The 23044-nt window shown below is 40.0% G+C and overlaps 1 protein-coding gene across 2 annotated transcripts in view; it reads left to right on the top strand.

Annotated features, from left to right (window-relative positions):
* SYNPO2 (synaptopodin 2) overlaps positions 1–23044 on the top strand; it is a 93970-nt gene that overhangs the window by 58622 nt on the left and 12304 nt on the right. The window contains exons 2-4 of one of the 2 annotated variants that reach the window (XM_009472361.2): positions 3449–3600; positions 7959–8752; positions 12151–14333. In XM_009472361.2, coding sequence (XP_009470636.2) covers positions 3449–3600; positions 7959–8752; positions 12151–14333 — 3129 coding nt within the window. The remainder of the gene's footprint in view (positions 1–3448; positions 3601–7958; positions 8753–12150; positions 14334–23044) is intronic. The other variant, XM_087736986.1, reaches the window with a different exon arrangement.

The raw sequence follows: 23044 nt of genomic DNA, 5'->3' as shown, positions 1-23044 counted from the left end.
AACTCCTTATGGGCAGAGCATGCACAGCATTAACTAAGGTCAATACTGCTGCAATGCCAATACACCTTGTGCAATGATTTCCTTAAAACTTTTGGAATTCAGAGTAAATATTTCCATTGCCATTTCACTGGAAATTTTGTGACTGGAAGAAAACAGAAGCATTCTAACGAGTGCATGATATCTAACCTAAATAATAAAAAGGAAGAGTCCTGACTAAGGGGGAGCAGAAAAGCAATATAGACAGCACCACGGGGAAAGTGGGCTAAAGCTCTTCAACATGCCCCAGGAGCAGCTGGTGTCTTGTCAGGTTCAGCACTAACGGTACAGGCTCAGCTTCGCTGTGTTATACTGGTATTGCAAGCATTCAAAAACTAAGAAATCTTTACAAACATATTTTTCTAGTAGTGAGATCCCATTCACAAATTTTACAGGAATAAACGCTTTTTGTTCCTAAAGAAAAGCCCAGCCCAAAGCAGACAGGAGAAACAAGTAACCGAGGAAGCCCAGGCTGCACTATAAGGCAAGAGCAATCACTAATTTTGGAAGAATCTCTTCTGCTTTACAACCAAATATGCCTTGCTTTAAGTTTCCAAGAACTGGATGAAGGTTTCTTACTGCTTCCTGTGTGACCAAGTTGTATTTCTGCTAACAAAGGCAGTTTTTGTTTCCCAGAGGGCTCATCAAAGGCCTTCTGCCAAAACTTCCTCTGAGAGAAAACTGTCCACTAGACACATATGTTACCAGGAAGATCCTGCTTTCCACAAAAGTTCTTGGGATTTGTTGTTGATCTTTTTTTTTCTTCTTTTTTTTTTTTCCCCCAGAAATCAGAAAAGTTTTGGTTTACATGACTAAATTATTTGTTCATTTTTGTGGGTTTCCAGTGAAGACAAATAAACAAAACCAGAAACAATTACAGCTTGCCTGGCAAGGCAGTTTACATATTGCTGAGTGATATCCTGAGGCTAAAATAACACAAATGATGATGGTATATTTATACCCTAGCAGCAACCTGCTATAATTTACTATACAACCTGCCTTTGCTCCTTTTTTGTCAGTGCTCTTTCCTTCCTTTTATTCCCCCCAACAGAAACACCAAAAAAAAGGATAATACTGAGATGGTTCTATATAGACATTGTTCTAATTTGGGAGGCACAGGTGTCTCTCGGGGAGGCTGGGAGAAAAGGCTGGCATACCCCAGGAGAACCATTAATACGTACAGTATGTGTAGTGTGATCCTGCAATGGCAAAGTCATGTTAAAGGTTTGATTTATGTAGATAAACCTAGAAATATAATACTGACAGGAAATGTGCTTTAACGTGCATATGAACTGAAATGCTACCGGAGAGTGAGGTATAGCGACTTAGAGTAATTTCTTTCCTGCGTGACCAGTCAAAGAAGGGGCTGAGTTTTTGTATGAAGGTCCAAATATCTCACAGTTGTGATCTTTCACAATTCACGAGGCAGCAAAACGGACTGAGAGGCCCTTTCAAGAACTTTAAAAGGAAATTCCATGCCCTTGTCTGTTTTCTTACTACCATAATACTACCAAGGAGTCTGTTTAAAAAATTATGAAATTGGTTGAGCTGTCTAGCAATTCATGTAGATCTATTAACATGGTACATTCGTACTTTTGCTTTTTGACAGAAATCACTTAAGTTATGAAACAGGTAACAGTTTCTCCCCTGAGACAGCTGTAATGGTAATCTATGACAGAACTGACCCCAAATTCTCAGACACTTAATAAAGAAACAGAAACAGGTTTTCTTCTCGCAACCTAGGTATCACATGCCATTTCAGAGTTCACACATTGCTATAATTGCTGTGTTGAAAAAGATTCATTCTAAATTCTTCCTAGCATCCATATTAAATATTCAGCCCTAAGATGTCTTGTAAAATTTTAATAGCATACCCTCCTATTAAAAAAAAATTATAACAAAACCTCAACCCAAATCTTAGCGCATATACGAAGCAAAACACGCTAAACACTGTTTAAACTGTCATTTTTTCCCCGAAGTACGAGGATGTTTATGCTCTTGCCAAAGGCGAGATAAACAGAGCAGCATACCACTCCATATTTGTAAATGTTAACTCTGCAAGGTAGAAACTGGCTTCTGTATGCACCAGGCTTCTGTTTCTTCACTGCTCTAAAAGCCATAATATGACATACGGGTATGTATAAATTGAAACAACAAAGATATATGGCCCCACCACAGAAAAACGTGCAGTCGCACTCTTTATTCCACCTAACATCCCGATTCCAAGAAATTTTTCAAAATTGCCTCCAGAAATGCGTCTTGGGTACCAGGCCAGTGGCCTAATGGTATACGGGGGATAATTCCATGGGTCTGTGGGACAGTTGCACCCTCAGATCTGGTGCATATCACAAATAACTTTCCTAGAGTCAGTGGGGACTGACTTTGCTGCTGTCAGTGTGGTAGAACTATACTACTTCTTTAAAAATTTTCAAGAAAAGGCTATGAGAATTAATAAGGATAACGTATCAGCCCACCAGCTGAATATCGTACAAGGCCAAAGTACTCACACCAACAGGTAGAAGACTGAGAGCAAAGAACCCAAGGACAGCCCTTTTATGTGTATGTGTCATTCTAAAATAGACTCCTGCAAGCATCCTGGTTAATATAACACACTGTTTGCCAAATATGTACTTTAAAAATAGCAGTCAACTGTATGGCATACCTTGAGCGGTGTTAAAGATGTCTAAGTTTTGTTATACAAAGACTATAATAAGTTATAACATGGTGCCAGCGGAAAAAGAAGTGAAACACCAAAACCCAAGCTGCATAAGATTCTTGAATGAGTACTTAACGGGGAAAGTTAAACCATAACAGGCGTGTCTTAACTTTAATAAATCAGGGCACTTACTCAGATGACTAAACATGGATTTAGGATCTCCAGTGGTTCAGATGTTTATAGTCTGGCACCTAAATCTACAGCTGGGCATCTAAGGAAAAGTGTCCGGTATACCAGAAGTCTGTATATCTACAGCTCTGACAGCATGTAGATACTGACATTCTGCCCAGAGGAGCCTGAAGTTATACACTCTTGTTTTAAAATCTTGGCATAGATTTCAGCTCTAGTAGTCTTTCATTTTGGGAGAAACTAGTAAGATTTTTTGCATTTTTGCTAAACTCTGATCAATTGACTGTTGGCCTAAACTTCTATGTCTCCCTTTTTTAAAAACAAATTTCAGCCTGTTTGAACATCTAGCTCACAAGCTCAGTAAAGCAGTAGTTTTTGTACTTGTTAATACTGGCCAGAACAGTATTAACCTCAACTGGGATAAGTTATTAATTTGTGCTACTAGAAATTTATGGTCAATAACGCTGATCCTTTTGTACAGACAAAAGTAAGTTGAGGACATGGTTGCTGCTGTTTTCAAATGAACACTAATTGTGCAATTTGGAATTTGTTTTTGACTCATTGTAGGTTCGCAGCAAGAGCAAAGCAGCTAAGGCTGGACTGTGTGAGGGAGATGAGGTGGTGTCTATCAATGGCAAGCCTTGTGGAGACTTAACCTATGCTGAAGTTATTGTTCTAATGGAAAGCCTGACTGACGTCCTGCAGATGCTTATCAAGAGGTACAGGAATGCTCAGAATGCTTTGGTGCAATTCTGTTCAGTGAACCATGTGGAAAATGCTGGTTTTGAATGAACTCATTTTGCAGACATATACTGTGAGCTTCTGATAGTCCTCTTATTTATGTTTCTAACTCTGCTTGTCTGTACGGAAAAAGGAGGGAAGACAGAGTATTTGATATAAAGGAATTAATGTATATAATTCGAACAGTACAGTTCAGGCACAGAATTAAGAGTACAGTCTCCAAATGTAATGATTTTATTTCTTATTAGGTATTCTTAATACTTACAAGGTGTCCACTACCGTATCTGCATACTGCAGAGTCTTAAGTTCAAATATTCTTTCCACCCCTTTGAAGTACTGAAGTGTTGTTATTCCCCATAGATAGGGAAGTGAGGCTTACAAAAAGCAAAGACTGTATAGATGGAGGAAGTGTGTTCCACAGATATGCCTTGATGATGACATGGCAAATGGTCTTCCTGGGTGGCAAAATGTGTTAGTAGTCAGGAGGGGGAGAGGGTCTGGAAATCATGAATTCTATTTCTGTAGCTGTTAACGCTTCACTAGATGAGGTGGGGCAAGTCACTTACAGCTTTCTGGGTCTCAGCTTCTTCATTTATAAATTAGTGATAGTGAATTTCAGTTTTCTTTGAAAATGCTTTGAGCTTCTTAGAGAACCTTCATGTAAATTTGCAAGCAAGCCACCATTACTGCTCACTGCACATCAGTCTATTCTAATGACTGTTCTGCAATTGTTGTCAGTGTAATGCATGCAGCCTTGAGCTCAGAACCACCTACAGTAAGCACATTCTCCCCAGACTTTGTGAATTCAGACAAGATGAACTCTGAATTGCCTTCAGTGTGGGTAAGAAGAGGAAGAAAAGACCTGAGACTTCCACACTCCTTGTAAGGAACTATGGCTCCCCCCTGAGCTGCTGCAGTTCCCTGTGTCTGCTCTCCCACAGGCAGGACCAGGAGGACAGAAGGGGTCAGGGTTCATCACAACAGCTAACAGAGCAGTGTCACTGGAAAGGCTGAACGGACTCTGGTGCAAAAAAAGCACTTGTCTCTGGTTACCAGGGATGTCTAAACAGCATGTGAAATTCCTCTGTGGTTTCTGCAGCCTGTGCAAATGAACTTTCCTAAAGTGTCCAGTTGTTCAAAGTTACATTCTGCCTTCAAAACAAGATGCTCTCAAGGAGTGCTCATTTTATTTATAACAGATATTTCGCATGGCCTGTCTGTGTGTGTTGTCTTGGGCTGACTAATGGATCAACGTGATGAGATCAAGGGGACAGCAGTAGCTGAGGATTACAGCTTACTTTCTCCATAGTGCATAGCTCTTGTTTCTGGTTCAGCAGTGTACCATTTGAATGATCCACGTGTGACATCTGCATTCTTATGTTTTTAATTCATAACATGACTACTGGAACTGCACTTGTAAAAATGGTATTTGTGGCTGCCCAGCTGTCTTCTTTGCAGCCACAGAAATAGCTCCATATGCTTTGACTCCTGCCTGATATTTCTGATACTTCAGTTGGTCTGAAGGCCACAGTACGCTCTAGCTGAAAGTGACAGCACATCTTCCATTCACTCCATTGCCCCTGCGCGAATGTATGGTGAACAGCAAGACATGTCCTGAAAATCAGAACCAAAACAGAGTGCTTAGAGCACATAACTCAGTGTTTCATGGAATGCAACTGTGTCCGTTAGAAATTTTAAGAAAACTGCAGTTGCTCAACACTCTGAAAGTGACTAAAATGTTCTAAAGAAATTCACTGTGAGAATCTTTTAATTTCTTCTCATCAGCTCATCTCCCCCAACTCCCAGCCTCTACTGTCAGTATCTTCCAGGGTATGGCAGAATAAACTGCAACACTTCTCTTCCCCTGCCACCTCTGTTGTGGGTAGTAGCCCTCTCAGCACTATCACCAGAAGGATTTTTCAGGAAGTGTCTTAGCATCCTCTGAGAGCAATGAGAAGCAAATGCTTCCTTTTCTGAGTAGCCACTTATTAGCAGCCATCTCAAGAAAACACTGGAAATCATGAGGAAAGAATAATGCCTAATTAAAGTGGCGTTCCAATGGTGATCTTTACATAGAAGCATCTTTCACTGGCAGGGAAGAATATTTCTCCTTGGGAAGCTTCTGACTGTTCCTGAACTATTTGCATGAAGGATGAGATTTTCATAGGCATTCATTGTTGGCCTAATTCTGCTCTTACTAAGCTTACTGCGAGGAAAACTAGGCTTTTAAAGTAGTTTTTTAAAATGCTACTTGGCCTTTGATGTCTACAGAAAGTTTTCCCAATCCCCTGTAAACCACAGTCAGTTACTGACCAGCAGTGCCCACAAAATCTTTGGTTTACAGGATCAGAGGAAAGAGACCCTGCAGGGCAGGCACTCTCCAGATGCCGTGGGGGGGGGGCATCTTACTGACCTTCCCGACAAATGCTGAACAGATGTATCCGGGAAACATCGAGAGCGGGGACAGAAACAGAAAGGCTAGCCTGCCCTTTTCACATCAGTGTTAGCAACTCTTGGGCTACTGCTGAGTCTAGAAAGAAAATTTCTAGGGGGAAGTCGGGAGTGCGCTAAGTCCATACCAAAATGAAATGCACCATGTAGGGAGTAAAACATGACTTTGAGACAAACCCTGCCGTGCTCACTCCATGAGTTCTGCTTCCTTCCTGGAATTACACCAGGGGTGTTGTTCCTGTGGTGAGCTGGAAAGACCTGAAACAAAAATAATAATTTGACAAAACAGAATCTTAAATGACAAAAAAGAGATCAGACCCAGTATTCTGCCTCTTGACACATGGATACACATTTATGTCTATATAGAGTAGAAGTATATCCATAAGTAGAAAGGGCCTTTTAAGGTGGAAATCTCTCTCTCTCACACATACACACAATCACTCAGCTACCAATAAAGGCTAACATTTAGCTGGCCCAGGCCCCAGGCCCATATCTTACAAGGAAATGTTTACAGATGTCTGTAATTTATCTGCACTTATGAGCAGTACAATTGATCATCCAAATAGCATAATATGATGGAATCCAGCAGCACTCACAAGGAGCTCCCTAAATTAAAATCTGTCTGACCTTTAGGTAGCTCCGTATGTGGTTTAATGGATGTTCCACATTTTGTGCTATTTGAGGCAGACCCAGATTGCTACAAACAGTATGCCGCATGGCTAGGAAAGCAAGTGACGTTGAAGTTTCTTCAGTGTACTGACAGATTTATTTCTTCTGTTGCTTCTTCCAGCCTTTCTTTGTAGAGGGGTCCAAAGTTTGAGAATACCTGGGACCCTCTTTTGATTTCAGAAATATCCATAATACTTGATATTAATACTTTACTGAGGGTACCTACTGCTTCCCTCATTTGAAAAAGTGCTTTGCCACCTTCTGGTCAACAGAAAGCCTTAATAACATGCTGCAGTCTTGCTGTCCAGAAAAGGTTCTTCTCGACTACTAATAGTAGTCAGTATGGCCCAGAGTACTGAAAGAAGAAGCTAGAGAGTAAGTAGGAGTCCTAACACCAGTAAAGCAGCCTAACTGGGAGGGGGGAATGAATAGTTTAAAAAAGGGAGTTACACTGAGCTATACAGTAGGCTTCAAGAAGTCAAAGTAACATTTGCCAGTTAGAAATACTTATTTTTTAATAACTAGGAAACATTGTATGGGTTCACTACCCTTTTTCACTGGATCACTGGAATAAGTTCAGAATGTTTTAATTACTCCATGACATACAAGGATGATGAACCTCACAGGAATTCTCTGAATATATGTTTTAAGTATACATTCCCCTCCCTCTGATCCTCATCCAGTACTTATCTATTCCTTAGAGAGTAAACTATTTGGGACAGGAACTAGATGTGAGGATGGTGCCCTAAACAGTTGCAGTAGTAGCCACAAAGCCAAAAATTAACCACTCTTCTGGTGTCGTACAAAGTTAATTTTCTCATGCACATGTGAAATATGAAGAAGTATTGTCCCAGAAGTCTCAGCAGCATTTGTCTGGAAACACTATAACAGAAATGTGTCTCTGAAAGCATACTGATGTTAGAAATGATATAATTCAATATTGCAGATGGATGGTAGTAGGATCATAGTTCTACTGTAGTAGTGTAATTTCCCTCTTACCGAAGTGTTGTTGAAGAATTTTGAAAGAGACAAAGATGCTTCAGTTTAAGACCCCTAGATTCTGCGAAAATTCTCCAACTTAAATGCACCTGCTAGCAGGTACCACAATTAATATAGGGGAAAAAATACTATGCAGAAATTGCTTTTGTAACGGTACTTACAATTGCTGTGCTTACAGCAGCTTAATTTCTTGAATTACTTGTTTATGTATGTGCAGATCCTCCAATGGAATAAATGAAACCTTGAGTGCTGAAAGAGAAAATGGAAAGCACGATAACATAACAAATGAGGACTATAGGGAGAGTACTACACTGCAAATTAACACAGCGAAAGACGTACCCCATGGAGATTTATGCATCACAGAGATATACACTGAGACTCACCAGGGAGCAGAAGAAAGCAACATACACTTTTCTGAAATGAAACAAGAGATCACACAAAGCCACAGAATTACTCCTAAAGTGATAGGCACCTCCAAAGTGCTCGTGACAGATGAGGCTGCTTTCAGAGGGAAGACAGAAGAAAGAAGGCCAGGTACTATGGTGGAGCTGCAGTTGTCCCTCTCAAATGACTCGCACAAGGGCACCAATGCTCCTTCTGTGACTCTCTTAGGGGCAGAAAAATGCACCCCTTCAGGAAGAGGACCCAGTGTACAGCAAGACGGGACTAGCCCTGTGATCGCAATTCCCCTGGGCATGAAAGAGGGCAACGTCCAGTGGTCAAGCAAAGTAGTCCAGTTTTCTAGTGGCAAAGAGGTCAAGAGGATCCAAGGGGCAGCTCCATCTCTCCCCAGGGTGGAGGTGATCCTAGACTGTTCCGACAGGGAGAAGGAAGCACCCAGGTCTCTAGCTGAAAGGGGGTGTGTTGAATCTCAAGTGGAAGGAGGGCAGTCAGAAGCACCTCCTTCCCTCCTCTCCTTTGCAATCTCATCAGAAGGCACAGAGCAGGGAGAAGACGACCAGCACTTGGAAAGGGATCACAAACCTCTCAAGCACAGGGCGAGGCACGCAAGTAAGTATGTCCCATCTAATCATTTGCACTGCCTGAGGGTATCTTTTGTAACTTTAAAAATAATTACAGAATTTAGACTGCATTACAAAAAAAAATGTTTAGAGTCTTTTTCTGCAGTTTTCTAACTTTCCCTCTGTCTTTTTCTTTTAAACAATGTTTCTGTTCTTGCTTTATATATTTTTTCAGGGTAATACAATGCTCCTGGTGATGAGCCAAGAGTATACCCATGCCGTAGCAGTGCTGAATAACTTTGCTTAGTAGACTTCAATTTTGAAATTAACTCATGACTTTGTCCAACTAAAAATACTTACATCTCCAAAAAGGGCTGAATTCCACTGGTCTTCTAATGTATATTCAGAGGCAATCTGTAAAATATTAACAAAAAAAGCAAGTTGCTTGCACATGTCTAAGTGAATCCTGTGGATTTCTCCTTTTATAGCAAAAACTTTGTGTTCTCATTTGCATCATCTAAAATCAATGCCATGCCACTGCTCTTAAAAGTTAATAAAAAAGGCTACTAGAAAAGCTCGATGTTGCCTGCAGAAGAGATTTTGACAGACACTAGCATGTGTATAACTGTTACATGATCCTTCCAGTTTTCTCAGTCTTCTCTAGACTGTAAAGTGAACATGCTATTTCTTCTGACTCCCATACTCAGAGGTCAGCTTCAAAATGTGTCCAAGAAGTTTACATGAAAGTAAACTTGCAACTGGATCCAATATTAATTAACCGAGTATAGATACATATTATTTATTTATCTATCTATCTATTTATTTATTCATTATTTTATTCATTTGGAACCTTTCTATTGGTTGCTTGCTTCTTCCCAACAATGTCAAGAATCCTGTCTGGGGATTTAGTAGCAGTATGTCAAAGGTGCTTGAATGTGTGCAGTGATATACTGTAGCAATGAGCTATTTCACATGCAGTGTTGGAATTAGTCTGCTAACCCACTGCTAATTCCTCTGTAAGCATATTTTTAGCATGATAACCATTTGTATCTTATTGGCAAGTGGATTAAACAGTTACTTAATGCCTAAGTGTCTGTATGCAATCCACATATTTTTGGCATATTAAATGAAGCATAAAAGAAAAGTGCACATGCTTTACATTTTGGCTGCCAAGTCAGAACCAACAGTGGGACTGTGCCTGTCTTTAGCAGAGAATTACTTGCCGTGCCTCTCCAATAAGGCAATAGTACAAAGAATGAGCCGACATGTTACATGATAAACCCTGCCTTCAAGTAGGACATGGGTTCTGTCCTTTTCCCATCTCAACTATGACAATCTCAGTTCCTTCTAATCTAGTGGCAGGTCATTATCCTTAGGAACCACTGATTTAATCTATAAAAATGTTTACTTTTATTATTATCATTATTTGTAAAATCCTATCCACACATTAGAACAAACAAATTGCCAAGCACAGGGGAATAATCTGTGCGCAGCAAATACTATGCATGTTTTTTGCAAAATTAGAAGTTATAATGCAGCATTTATGTCTAAACTAGAGAAGAACATTTATTATAGGTGTTCGATCTCTTTAGCAGAAATTTTCTCTGTAAACAGTAATCAGATTATATCTACCTGAGCAGGTAACATTTCTTCTGCCATCTTTTGAAACTATTGATTAAGTAACTATTCCGATAAATTAAGAAAACATACACTAGCAAAATGAAAAGTTTCAATTTTTTTCTTTCCACAGAACTGTATGGGTACCTGCTGAATCCCTTTCCTAGAAAAACACTCACTGCTGATGCAAGTAGCTTATTTGAAACCGTAGAATTTACATGCTGAAGGGCGACCATTTCTGTTTGCAGAGGCACTCAAACACTAAAGCCCATACTTTTGGAAAACGTCTTCAGTGACTATTGTATGCACTTGGATTGTCAAAGGACTGAGCCAAGGATTTTGTGATTTGGCCCTCTCAAAATAAAATATTACAAATTGCTGGTTCGGGTGCCATGCTCTTTTCTCTTTTATAGGTTCTTGTGAGAACCATTGGTCCAGTCATGCTGTCATCTGGCATAATGGCAAAACTCCAATTGTCTTTAATAGGAGAAGTATCAGACTCCATCTACCGACATGGCTAAAAGGATCATTAATAGAAAATATATCACATGGCTTTCTTTAATGAGTTTGCTTTATTTATACTAGCAAAAGATACTAAATAATTTACTGTTCTGTTTTCATATATCAGAGGCACGCTTTTTCCTTTTGAAATTAATTGGAAGGAGACCATTGATTTAGGCAGGAACAGCTTTAAATTCTAGCTTTTTTAAACGGAGAAGCTATTGAGGCTGTCATTCATGAGATGCAGTGGTAGAATATAAGGAAGGGAAAGAAACAGGAACACCACCTGACTAGCGTTGCCCCATGAGGCACATGCTCCATGTCCTATAACAAGGAAGCAGTCATGCTGATGTACAGTGCATCTGTCAGCTTTACAGCTGCATCGATTCCTGTTCCACATGACCTGATGAAACCAATAATCTATGCTTTAAGAAATACATATTATTGATATATGCTAGTGAATACTCTTGAGAAATTAGTTGAGCCTCCTCCATTCAGTTCTTAAATGTGTATTCGTTCTTGCCACATTTTCAAAATAAATATTCTGGAGCTGTTTTATCCTATACAATTTTAGATTATGTTTCAGGCAAGTAATGCTTGTTAAAAGAATGAAACCTGCTTTCATTGGGTACCATGGCCAAACTCTCATGTCTTCCAAGGGGCTGAAAGTTAATAGTAATGGTTTCTGTGTATGCCTTTTTGGACGTATACTCGCTTTTAAATAGCTAATACATAGAAGCATACCGACTTTTATCAACTATACACATTTTGTAATGCATGTCAGTAAAATAAACACATAAATGGCAGAAGCTGCTGCCACCATCAGACAGAACACACTCAGTTTCATTTGGTCTCAGATGTTAAGCAGTCATGGGCCTGGCTGGCTGGGAACGTCTGCTGTAAGCCTAGGAACTGTGGTCAAACAGTTGGTAAATACCAGACCATAGAAACTGAACAAATGAGAAAATATCATCTGCCTGTTCCTGCTCAGATTACGTATAGGAATAAAAATCAAGAACGCTAGAAATAAAGATACACGTAGTGTTCCTGTTGAACTAAGAAAGTCCTAAAGAAAGTGATGTAGCCTTTGAACTTGCATGGGCGTGACTCTAAGGAATGCTGGGTATGGAATTTACAACACAGTTGATAATGTGGGAAAAACTTAAGTATAATGACCTTTCCACGCAAAAGCAAATAAATGTTTTAATATAAGGGAAGGGGACAGTAGGTAAATTTCAGCATAGATAAATGCAGAACTATTTGTTATTAGTCTCCTTGTATTTTTCTGGGCTGCATGCAACTGAATGTGCACTTCAATTCCTTCCATAGGGCTCCGGCGAAGTGAGAGTCTGTCAGAGAAGCAGGTCAAAGAAGCCAAATCTAAATGTAAAAGCATTGCATTGCTGCTGACAGCAGCTCCCAATCCCAATTCCAAGGGGGTGTTGATGTTCAAGAAGCGTCGTCAAAGGGCGAGGAAATATACTTTAGTTAGCTACGGTACTGGGGAGTTAGAACGTGACGAAGACGAGGGTGAAGAAGGTGAAGGTGAAGAGGGGGACAAAGAAAACACTTTTGAAGTGAGTTTACTTGCAACAAGCGAGTCAGAAATAGATGAAGATTTCTTCTCTGACACTGACAACGACGGTAAGATTGTGACGTTTGACTGGGACAGTGGTCTACCTGAGGTTGAAAAGAAGACAAAAAGTGGAGACGAGATGCAGACGCTTCCAGAGAGCACAGGTAAAGGGGCCCTCATGTTTGCCAAGAGACGGCAGAGGATGGATCAGATTACAGCTGAGCAGGAGGAGATGAAGGCACGCACAGTGCATACAGAGGAACGAAGGGAAGCCACCATGTCAGAGAACTTCCAGAAAGTAAGCTCTTCAGTCTATCAAACAAAAGAGGAAGAAACGTCAAGACAGCAGACCTGTGTGAGCAAAAGCTACACAGACATGAGCCAGAGTCATAGCAAAATGATACAACAAAATGGCTTTGGCTTAGCACCAGACACAAACCTCTCTTTTCAGTCCTCTGAAGCTCAAAAAGCAGCGTCCTTGAATAAAACAGCTAAACCCTTCCCTTCTGGGGTTCAAAACCGAGCAGCTGCACCATTTTCACCCACAAGAAATGTCACTAGTCCTCTTTCAGATATACCAGCACCACCTCCTTACTGCTCTATTAGCCCACCGCCCGAGGCTTTATACAGACCTGTTTCAGCTCCCGCAGCCAGCAGAGCTGCCCCAGCTGTGTGGTCACCCACCGAGCCAACAGAACACATAGCATCCCGAGATGAAAGGATTGCAGTGCCAGCCAAAAGAACTGGGATACTGCAAGAGGCAAAGAGAAGAAGCACTTCAAAACCTATGTTCACTTTCAAAGAAACACCCAAAGTAAGTCCTAATCCTGCCCTGTTGTCCCTTGTACACAATGCAGAGGGCAAAAAAGGTACTGGAGCTGGTTTTGAGTCAGGACCTGAAGAAGACTACCTCAGTCTGGGAGCAGAAGCTTGCAATTTCATGCAGACTCAAGCATCTAAACAAAAGGCCCCTCCTCCTGTTGCTCCAAAGCCTTCACTCAAGGTCTCTCCTACTGCTGGTACTCCAGTTTCACCAGTTTGGTCGCCTGCAGCCATGGCTTCTAACAAGGCTCCTTCTTTCCCAGCACCAGCCTCACCTCAGGCAGCATATCCCGCACCACTCAAATCTCCACAGTATCCTCATTCTCCTGCCCACCCCCCAAGTACTCTCAACCTAGCTGGTCCTTTCAAAGGGCCTCAGGCAACCCTAGCGAGTCCAAACCATACGCCCAAGACGACACCAGTCACACCAAGTGCTGGAGGAACAAAGCCACCCTTTGAGATGCCACCGGCTATGAGTGGAAAAGGAGCACAGTTATTTGCCAGAAGGCACTCTCGAATGGAGAAGTATGTGGTAGATTCAGAGACTGTGCAGGCAAACATGGCACGAGCCTCATCTCCAACTCCATCTTTACCAGCTTCTTGGAAATATTCATCTAATGTCCGAGCACCTCCACCTGTTGCTTATAATCCCATCCACTCCCCATCTTATCCTCCTGCTGCTACCAAGCCCTCCTCTAAGTCCGCTGCTGCTACCAAAAATACAAAGAGAAAACCTAAGAAAGGTCTCAATGCTTTGGATATTATGAAACATCAGCCTTATCAACTCGATGCATCTTTATTTACTTTTCAACCTCCTAGTACAAAGGAAAGCTTTGCTAATAAGCAGACATCGAAGTTGTCCACTTCAAAGCACGCTCTACCTTTAAGACCACCTAGTGCTGGCTCTCCTACTAACGTCCGGGCATCTTCAGTGTACTCCGTGCCAGCCTACAGTTCACAACCTTCGTTCCAGTCAAATGCCTCTATCCCAGTAAATGAATCATATTCACCTACAGGTTACTCTACATTTTCTAAGCCAGAAACCACCACGTCTTCTTTGTTTACTGCTCCGAGGCCAAAATTTTCAGCAAAGAAAGCTGGCGTCACTGCACAGGTGTGGAAGCCATCAATTATTGAAGAGTAAACCTTATAGCTGAAACTTAGTGTCCATTTTGCTTGCAGTCAATCGTGTGCAGTGGTAAACTGGCACGGAAACAGTGCCAATAGTATTCCTTAGCTTACTTAATAACGTCAGATGTATCACCTCAAATCTGGGTCCAAAATATTTGAACTTTTTTAAGGAATCAAAATACATACAAATTTTATCACATTTATGCATATTATCAGATGCTTTATACACATAACATCCTGAAATGAATAGATACCATTGCATTAAGTAAGCAGGACACTAGGTTTTTGCTTTAGGACTACTGCAACAGAAACAACAGCAAGCAATATTCCTGGTATGTCAAATTAATAGAGAAGAGCTTTCTTTCTGCTCCCCTCCCCAACTATGTTCTAATGACCTAGGGATTCGAGGACTTTTTTTTTTTTTTAAAGAAGTGCCTTATATAGTAATATGTATTACTAACATAGCATAAAATAGATACAGTATTAGACTCTGACTGATCACTAGCAGAATACAACTGGACAGACCTTTGGCCTGCACAGAGCCCCACTGAATTCAGTCAGAATCTGTCCTGGCTCAAAGGTCCTTCCACAGGAATCTGGTGGATCAGACAGGAGCTTAGTTTGTAAGCTATGTGGATCAGCTGTGATCCAAAATCATGAATTGCCTCTGTGATTTCACAGAGTATGTCCTATAAGAGATGCTGGAGTGTTCTGAAGACTAAAAGATGTGGAAAGACAGCTGGAAACATTGTTAAAGATTTCCCATTTTGGGGAAATTTGACATCCCAAGTGCAGACATATTTTTAGCCAAAGTTTGCCTTGAATCCAGCAAGTAAGATAGAAGCCAGTAAATCAAAATTATTGAACAGTCAGAGAGGCGAGCTGGGTTTTGCAGCTGGAATGTATTGCAATAGTTTCTTGTGAAAGCACAGTGATTGAGAACGGAAGGGATACATATATTCAAGAGTAGTGATTCTTGCAACGAGAGTAGTATATGCCACAGAAATTAGCACTTAAGTGTAAATCATAAACATGACCATGTCTTCCTATTGGTCTCTTGTACACATTTTATTATTTTCACTTGGGGCTTTACAGTGCTTCTTCCCACTTTAAATCTTTTTACTCTGGTCTTACACTTTCACCTTTTACTTGTCATATTGGGAACTAAGTATTGAAATACTGCTACTGTAGAAAATTCTTAAGACTCTGTGGTCTTGAAACCTACTGTATAATACTGCAGTGAATACACAGTCTTGCTGAAATCAAGGAGCTATATTTGAATAGTTTAGCATGTTTTTCAGTAAGCCGTCCTGTTAACATCAGTGGTGCTAGGTCTGAAACAAGGTGCTGTTTCACACAACTAAGGGTATCAAAATCCATCCCAAGTGTGAAGCTAAAGATTAAAGCACCACTTTGTGAATAAAGGTGGCAGAATCTGTCGATATATTTATTTAAACTACCATCCAGCTAGCTACAGACCAGATTATGGATCTTTTATATCATAGAGGTTTTAGTAGAACTATCTATCTTGATGAAGAAAACATTCCCCAGTATGAACAAAATCTGCTTAGTTTGGTCCCATGATGTTAACTCAAACTGCAATCAAACTTGAGAGGAATGCATTTGGTTGTACATGCAGAAAGCAGACTGGAATCAAAAATCAAGCCCATAAAAATCACTCCTATGAATTTTGGACCTCCAAAATCCTACCCTCCCCTTTAAATTTTGGATTGGGATGACTGCATTAGAAGAAAATGACCAAGTGATCCATCTCCCTCTTAAAATTCAGGAGAATGATAGGAAATTTTGGAAAAAAAAAAATAGTTTGGAAAACTCAAGAAAGAATTACACTGCATTTACCTGGAAACAGAAAGTAGCAATATTTTAATCCTTTGGAGATCTCCCTTCTATCTGTTTTCCACTGTCAATATCTGTATTCTTCTTCTATCATTAAACTTGTCCCTTTCCTCTCTGCCTGTTTGGGTTTTTTTTCTTTGGTTTGGTTGCTGTTTTTTTGTTTCACTTATATGTAGAGACTGACAGTATATTTTAGGGGAAATCTATTTTCTATGCTATCCTGTTAATATGAAATCTCCTCCCTCCCCTTCACTCCCCTTTCCCTTCCTCTTCCCCTTCCCTTTCCTCCCTCCTCCCTTCCCCTCTAGTGAAAGTTTTATCTGAAGTTACATATACTATTTTAAGTTTAAGAAGTTTAAGATACTAGTATCTACTTGGAATAAAGAAACCCTACCAAAGACAAGTAGTGCTGCTACAGAGATACACAGAAATCCAGTCAGCCTCATATTGCCTTCCATGTTTTTACTTACAGTTTCCTCCTGTAAAATACATCTGTAAATTATAAGCACACTTCTGTACTTGTTCACCCTACCACCCCAAGAATATTTCCTTAATGAGGAGATTTTTAGCAGTTTTTTACTTCCACCACAAGTGTTGATGTTGATGCATGTGGCTACTAACAAGATACTGCAGCTTACACAGCATGGCCACCAGTTCCTATCAGGCTCAGGTCAGTAACTTTTGGAATTCCTCACCAGCTTCTGAGTATCCTGTATGAAATATGTGAATTACTGAAATCTAACTTCTAGGTTTATATATGCCTACCTGGCATACCACTTTCCAAGTAAGAAATAATAAGCATTACTATTCTAATTATCAGCAGAAGAAACAAGAGGTAAAGCCGGGATATATTCTTATCCAAAAGAAATCAGCTGTCCAGAAAAACAGAAGTCAAGTTAATAGGAGCTAGAGGAGAGCTGTGGGCTGAAAGAGAACATTTCAGTTTCCCGAGTCACCTGTCTAGAACTAAATTCACCTGAAAGACAGAAATGCCTAATTGTCGTCTTTAAAATCATTTGGCTATTTCTTTCATTTTCAGCACAACCCAAAAGTTCACTTAGAAAGTCAAGGAAATCATGTGCATGTTTACAGCAATAAGCAAAGAAGTCAGCTTTTGTGATAGCAGTATAAAATATAGCTACTAGCCTATCTTCTCTTTACTTTGTCCAAAAGAAAAGGAAGTGCATCTATGCTGAAATTCTGGATTTTGATCACATTTTTGCTGTTATTCAAATACAAGTATTTCATATGGCCTATAGCAATGACAGAAGGATTTTTTAAAGCACCAATAAGAGTTAAAAGCAAAAGCCCCAGTGACACTCGTCCTCTTAACTCAGCTAAGATCTTTTGAAAATCCCATTCAAAGCCTAACTCTGAATTCAATGTCATATATACACATCATTCTACATGCATAGTGCTTGGATCCAACTTGGCTTCAAGACTCTTTTTACTAATCAGGTAAGTCTATGTCTTATTAGTATTTCAGAAGACTAGCTTACTTAAAGTAACAGTTTTATCCAAAATGTAATCTCTTGTGAAGCAGATATTTAGAGGAAAGTTGAGCTGTCCATTGCCATGGGTCCAAATGAAAAGCTAATGATGATGTCAAACATAGCTGAAATGTCAAGAAAACGAACGGTTTGTGTAGAGAGGAGCCATATGAAATTTCGCTTTGAAAGGGCAGTGAGCTTCTGGAAATATTCTGCTGAAAAAGCTATTAGAATTATTTTAATATAATATAACAAGGCTACCAAGATGCAATTGTTATGTTTACCGTGTAAGCATATTTAACAGTGAATTTTAGGCCCCCCCTAATAACAATACTTCCAGTATGTTCACATTAAAAGAGGAATTCAAGTGTTTTATGTTGGCTTTAGGACATTTAATTACAGCACATACTGGAGGTATTACACTGCACCAGTTTGGATCTCACATTCTACACAGCCTTTTCATGAAAACAGCTATCTCAATTAAGGGTTTCTATACTTTCAATTTCTGATTCAGTTATAAACCTCTTGTTATAAAACCGGAATGGAAAACTTTTGGGTTGGAGATGAACAGCCTTTAGACAAAAAGTTAAAATTTCCGTTGCAAAAATAAAAGACAAAATTTAGTTCCTGAACAAAGAACTGCTTAACTTCTCCCCCCTTCTCTAGGGGAACCACTCTTACCACGTTCCTGCTCCGCAAAAGATAACATATTATGAAACAAACAGAAAGATATTTCAATGCATTTTTTTCTGTAGGAACATTTACAGAGTAAACATTACCATCTCTTACAAGTAAGCCTCATTCTTTTGCTTTCTGCCCTCTTATGGAAGAAATAATTTTGCCAGTGTCCTAAGACATGTGACAATATCCAGTGACAATAAGCTGCTTGGTTCCAAAAGGACCAGGCCGATGGCGTGGGACTTCATAATACACTCCTATCAAGACTTGCAGCAGGGAATGCCCAATTCTCTCCTAGACACACTGACAATTCACTTTGAGATCAAGCCAATGCCATTTTGAGATCAGCCATCAAAAGGAGGTTTCAGTTAAATTTTGTCTGAAGTCTTCTTGCACTGACCTTAATTTTATATAGCGAGTTTTATTTTATTTCTTTTATTTTGTACACCTAATTTTATTTTACACGAGACATTCAAGAGTTGAGACACAACATCAGCCCTAAAACTGCAGTGACCCATTTTGCTGTCACCACAGCAATCATGTGGCAACGAGTTTATTTTCTTTTTGGCAGAGTGCTGTTATTATTCACACTAAAATGAACATACAGAATTCACACAAATTTGTATTTGAAGTAAAGAAATACTAAGAGGTGGACGTATCAGCAGGCTCCAAAAATTAGGGAGTGAGGGGCTGGTGTGTGGTTCAGATAGGAAAATGAGTGCTGAGTGGCACGGCAGCAATTTTGACAGAAAAAAATACTAGGAGTAGAGGGAGCCAAGCAGTGGGGAGAAAACTCCAGGAAAAAAGCAGAGACTGCACAGGATAAAATACATATCAGAGGATCACGAAATACTGAAGGTACAAGAGAAGAAAACAATCAGCAAGAAGGGTTTAATTATTCTGCACAGAGATGGCTGACTATTTCCAGTCTTCTGTTGAAATTTTCTAGATTAGTCTTGGATGACAGGGTGCTCACATCACTGGGCATGATTTTTTCCCTCTACTATTTACAGAAAGATATTGTGAAAGAACCGAAATACTAATACCCAGCAAAAAGAAAAAAGGGAGCTTTAAAAAAAAGCAGGCCCTATCAATAGACTATTGCTCTGAGAGACAACAGATCTACAAGCATATTATCCTCGATAGCTCCTATCCTAAAACCAGAGTATTCAAAAGTGCTAAGGTGAACTCTGATAAAAGACGATAAGCAATTACAAAGAGAACTTGATACCAGATGATGTGATCTGGGAGGAGCAGTGTTTATCAAGTATCCAGGACAACACCTCAGCAAAGGACCAGCCTTACCATCGTGCTCTGCTGCTCCAGCACCTCTGCGGGGAACTCTCTGTACGCTATGAGGTAGGAAAATACCAATGAAACAACAGCACTCTTCGCAACTAACAATTTGCAAAACCTTTCTCCTCTCTTTTTCCAGGATCCTTTTCCAGATTTCGTAGCTTTAAGAATAAAAAACGATTGGTTCTAAAAAGATCCACTCTTCCAGTCTTGCCTTTTTAACAAAACATGAATCAACTTTCTTTGCCTGAAGTCAAACACCCAGGATTCCACTGATCGCTTTGGCAGTTCGGCATGGCAAGTGCAAATCTTAATTACACAGCTTGGCATAATGTTATTTTATAATGACTCTACTCAGCTTGAAATAGAAATGTTATACAAAGAAGAACTTGACAAGATCTTCAAAAACGTGTGGATTCACAAGCTCTGTATTACTCACTGCTGGTAGATTTCTCAGGAAAATACGTGAGCCGGATAATTTCACAGCACGCTTTGTGCCACCATCACAACTTCATAGTACCCATGACAACAACTGTTCTTACTTTATAGTAAACATTACCTTTGCATGTGATTACTTAAGGGAGGAGTTGGAACCACTGGAGAGCTATGTTTGACAAGTGCTTTTCAGGCCAGTTGCTTAATACAGGAAGCACTTCAGGTTTTTTATCAAATGATTTAAAAAGTAGGAAAAATCCTGAAGCTCAGTGAAATACTATGTTGGAAGGATCTCTACAGAAGCAGACTTGAACTCTTCCTTTACAAGCTAAGAGTAACCATATCATGATATTTCCATGGTTTTAACATTTGCTTCCTTGAGTAAGGCAGGCAAAGACTTTTTCTTTATACAGCATGCTAATCAAGTCTCCTGTTATCCTCGGCAATTTTCAAAGGAAAAAATCTGTTCCAGTTTATGATGATCTTGACAAACTGTTTTTAATTTCAGTGCATGTGAAACCTGCACAAACTTATGTGGTAACATGTTATAATAACTGCCCATTCCCTTAGGCTGAGGAAACTCAGCTATAAGAAAAATAACTTACTGAATCATGCTTACAGACTGACTATCTGGATGAAGGCTTCCTGTGTGGGGTAATCAATGTAACAATAGTAAGTATTTTCAAACAAGAATCCTTCATTCTTTTGTATGTCTTTAAGACAGATATCTTAAAACAGAGAGTCCCCTCGTAATTCCAGGCAATTGAAAGATAAGCTGCTACGAAAAGTAACCAGGTCATTTCTAAACAGGTGTAAAGACTAAAGTGTTGAACAGATGGAGTGTTTCTCTTGATGTTTCCATCCATATCTGAAACAATAGATTTTAACTGATTTAGGAAATGCACAACGAACAGAAGGAGGAACGTTACAGAAACAAAATACACTCCCAATCACTGTAACGCATGTTGGATTACAAAGGGCGACGTGGAGCACAACACTCATTGACTTCAGGATGAGCTTTGACTCCAAAGCAAAGAATTCAGTACATTTATATTAGAAGCAAAAATTTCCCTACAGTAATGACCTATGGACAAATATTTTCAATTTTTAAAAGAAAGTTTTTGAAAAAAAAAACCTTTTTTTTCCCCAAAAAAAGTCATAACTGCTAGTGATTTTTTCTTTGATCTGTGAGAATGCTCCTTCTTATAGTCTCAGTGTGCAGGTTGTTGTTGGTACCTGGCTTTATACTGTGAATAAAAGCAAAGCATGGGCATCTGGGTACACTTAGTTTTCTTCCTAGAGTCTTGGTAATTTCCCCGCATCAGGCCTATAACTTAAAAGTGGAACTTAAGCAGGTGACAAGAAAACCTCAAAATCTGCCTGCAGTTTAATTTTCTTTGGTTAAGTAAACAGTTTTAGATATGTACAGGTATTTCTGCCAGTCCTAGCCATGTTACCCAAATATCTTTTATGAACTAAACTGGGCTTCAAGGGGGTTTTGTGTGTTTAAGACCCAAGGGTTTTCTAAGAACAACAAACCAAACCCTGGAATACTATCATGTAGCATAATATAACCAACAGGGTCCTCCAGCATGGCTTGAAGGACCACAAACAACTGCCATCATGCTGCCCCAGTAACTGGAAGCAAAGGCATGTTGACATCCCACCTGTGAATCAGCACTGGGAGGATGACAGAGGTTTCCAACGGGGCTTCACAGTCTTCTGACAGCAGAGAGGCTGTGGAAGGACAAACTCCATCCCTCTGGGGAAGAAATTTCCCTGGAACTCTGAAGAAAAATATACAGTAGTAGGCATAGGTTCTTTTCCCCAAATGCACCTTCCTTGCCCCATTTCTTAATCTTTTTCTTTTCCTGGCCTCCTCACCGTAGCCTCATTGCGAGCTACACAGGTCCATTTTCCATTCCTTAAGCTTCTCATCCAAGTTCAGGAATGTTGGCCATCAAGTCCTAGTCTCATCACTCTCCAACCCAGCACTGAATACAGATTTTCCTTCTGTATTAAGTATTACCAGCTCCTGGTTTTGCTTTGTCCAGTCTCTTCTCTGTCCTTCCCTTGTCTCTTTCTTCTATGCTGTTCAAAGTCTGCTTCTTGCCCCCCTGTATTCAAATCAGACGTTCTCCCCTTTGAGGCTGCTTGGGCCCAGACAGGAGGTCTTGGGCTCTGTCAAGGGGCAGCTGTGCTCTGCAGTGCATCTCAGTCCTGATCAGTGAGTGTGCAGCCTCAGGTCTGGATCCGATGGTGGGAAGAGACATGGGTATGCACCATACACCTGCATGCATTACTTTTTTGTGGATGAAAACCCAGCTGCGCAGCCAGCACAGGAGCTGTCGAACACCCCAGTGACTGCTCCAGCCTGTGGGGGTGCACACAGCCTGCAGTTTAGACAGGCAGAGAAAGCACAAGGACAGTCTCCTTGTTCTCCTGAGTGGTGTCCAAAGACATCACAGCCTACAGCAGCTTAGACCTGTAATAATGAATAAAATCTTCCTGCCTAACAGAGTATTATCGCTGCTAACAGAGTTCTCAGGAACTAGCTGTAAAAAGCAAGGCGTTCCTACTGAGCCTATATAAGGCTTTCAGCTTGACTATATTTGCATGGAAATATGAGACTCTTCAGATACAAAGATGAGTCTCAAACCAGTTCTAAAGCATGTAGTGGTACCACTTCTCACAGAAAAGGATGCTAGAATTTTTTGCAATTGACAGGTATTTTTCCCTACTCTCACTCTTTGAAATGGTTGAATTATATAGGTTCATGTGGATGCAATGCATCTGAAATGGTTGGATCATTTGGGATGAAGTAAGAAAAAAACAAACAACTAAGACTGAAAATTTCCATTTGAAGATTTGATAAGAAAATATAAGGAACTGGATAACTTATCTTTTAGTTTGGATATGTTCAGCAACAATAGTGCCA

The sequence above is a fragment of the Nipponia nippon genome, unplaced genomic scaffold (assembly GCF_047370975.1).
Source record: "Nipponia nippon isolate SJK-2023a ecotype South Korea unplaced genomic scaffold, ASM4737097v1 scaffold_6, whole genome shotgun sequence".
In the NCBI taxonomy this organism is placed as follows: Eukaryota; Metazoa; Chordata; class Aves; order Pelecaniformes; family Threskiornithidae; genus Nipponia; species Nipponia nippon.
This window is presented reverse-complemented; position numbering and strand designations above follow the sequence as displayed.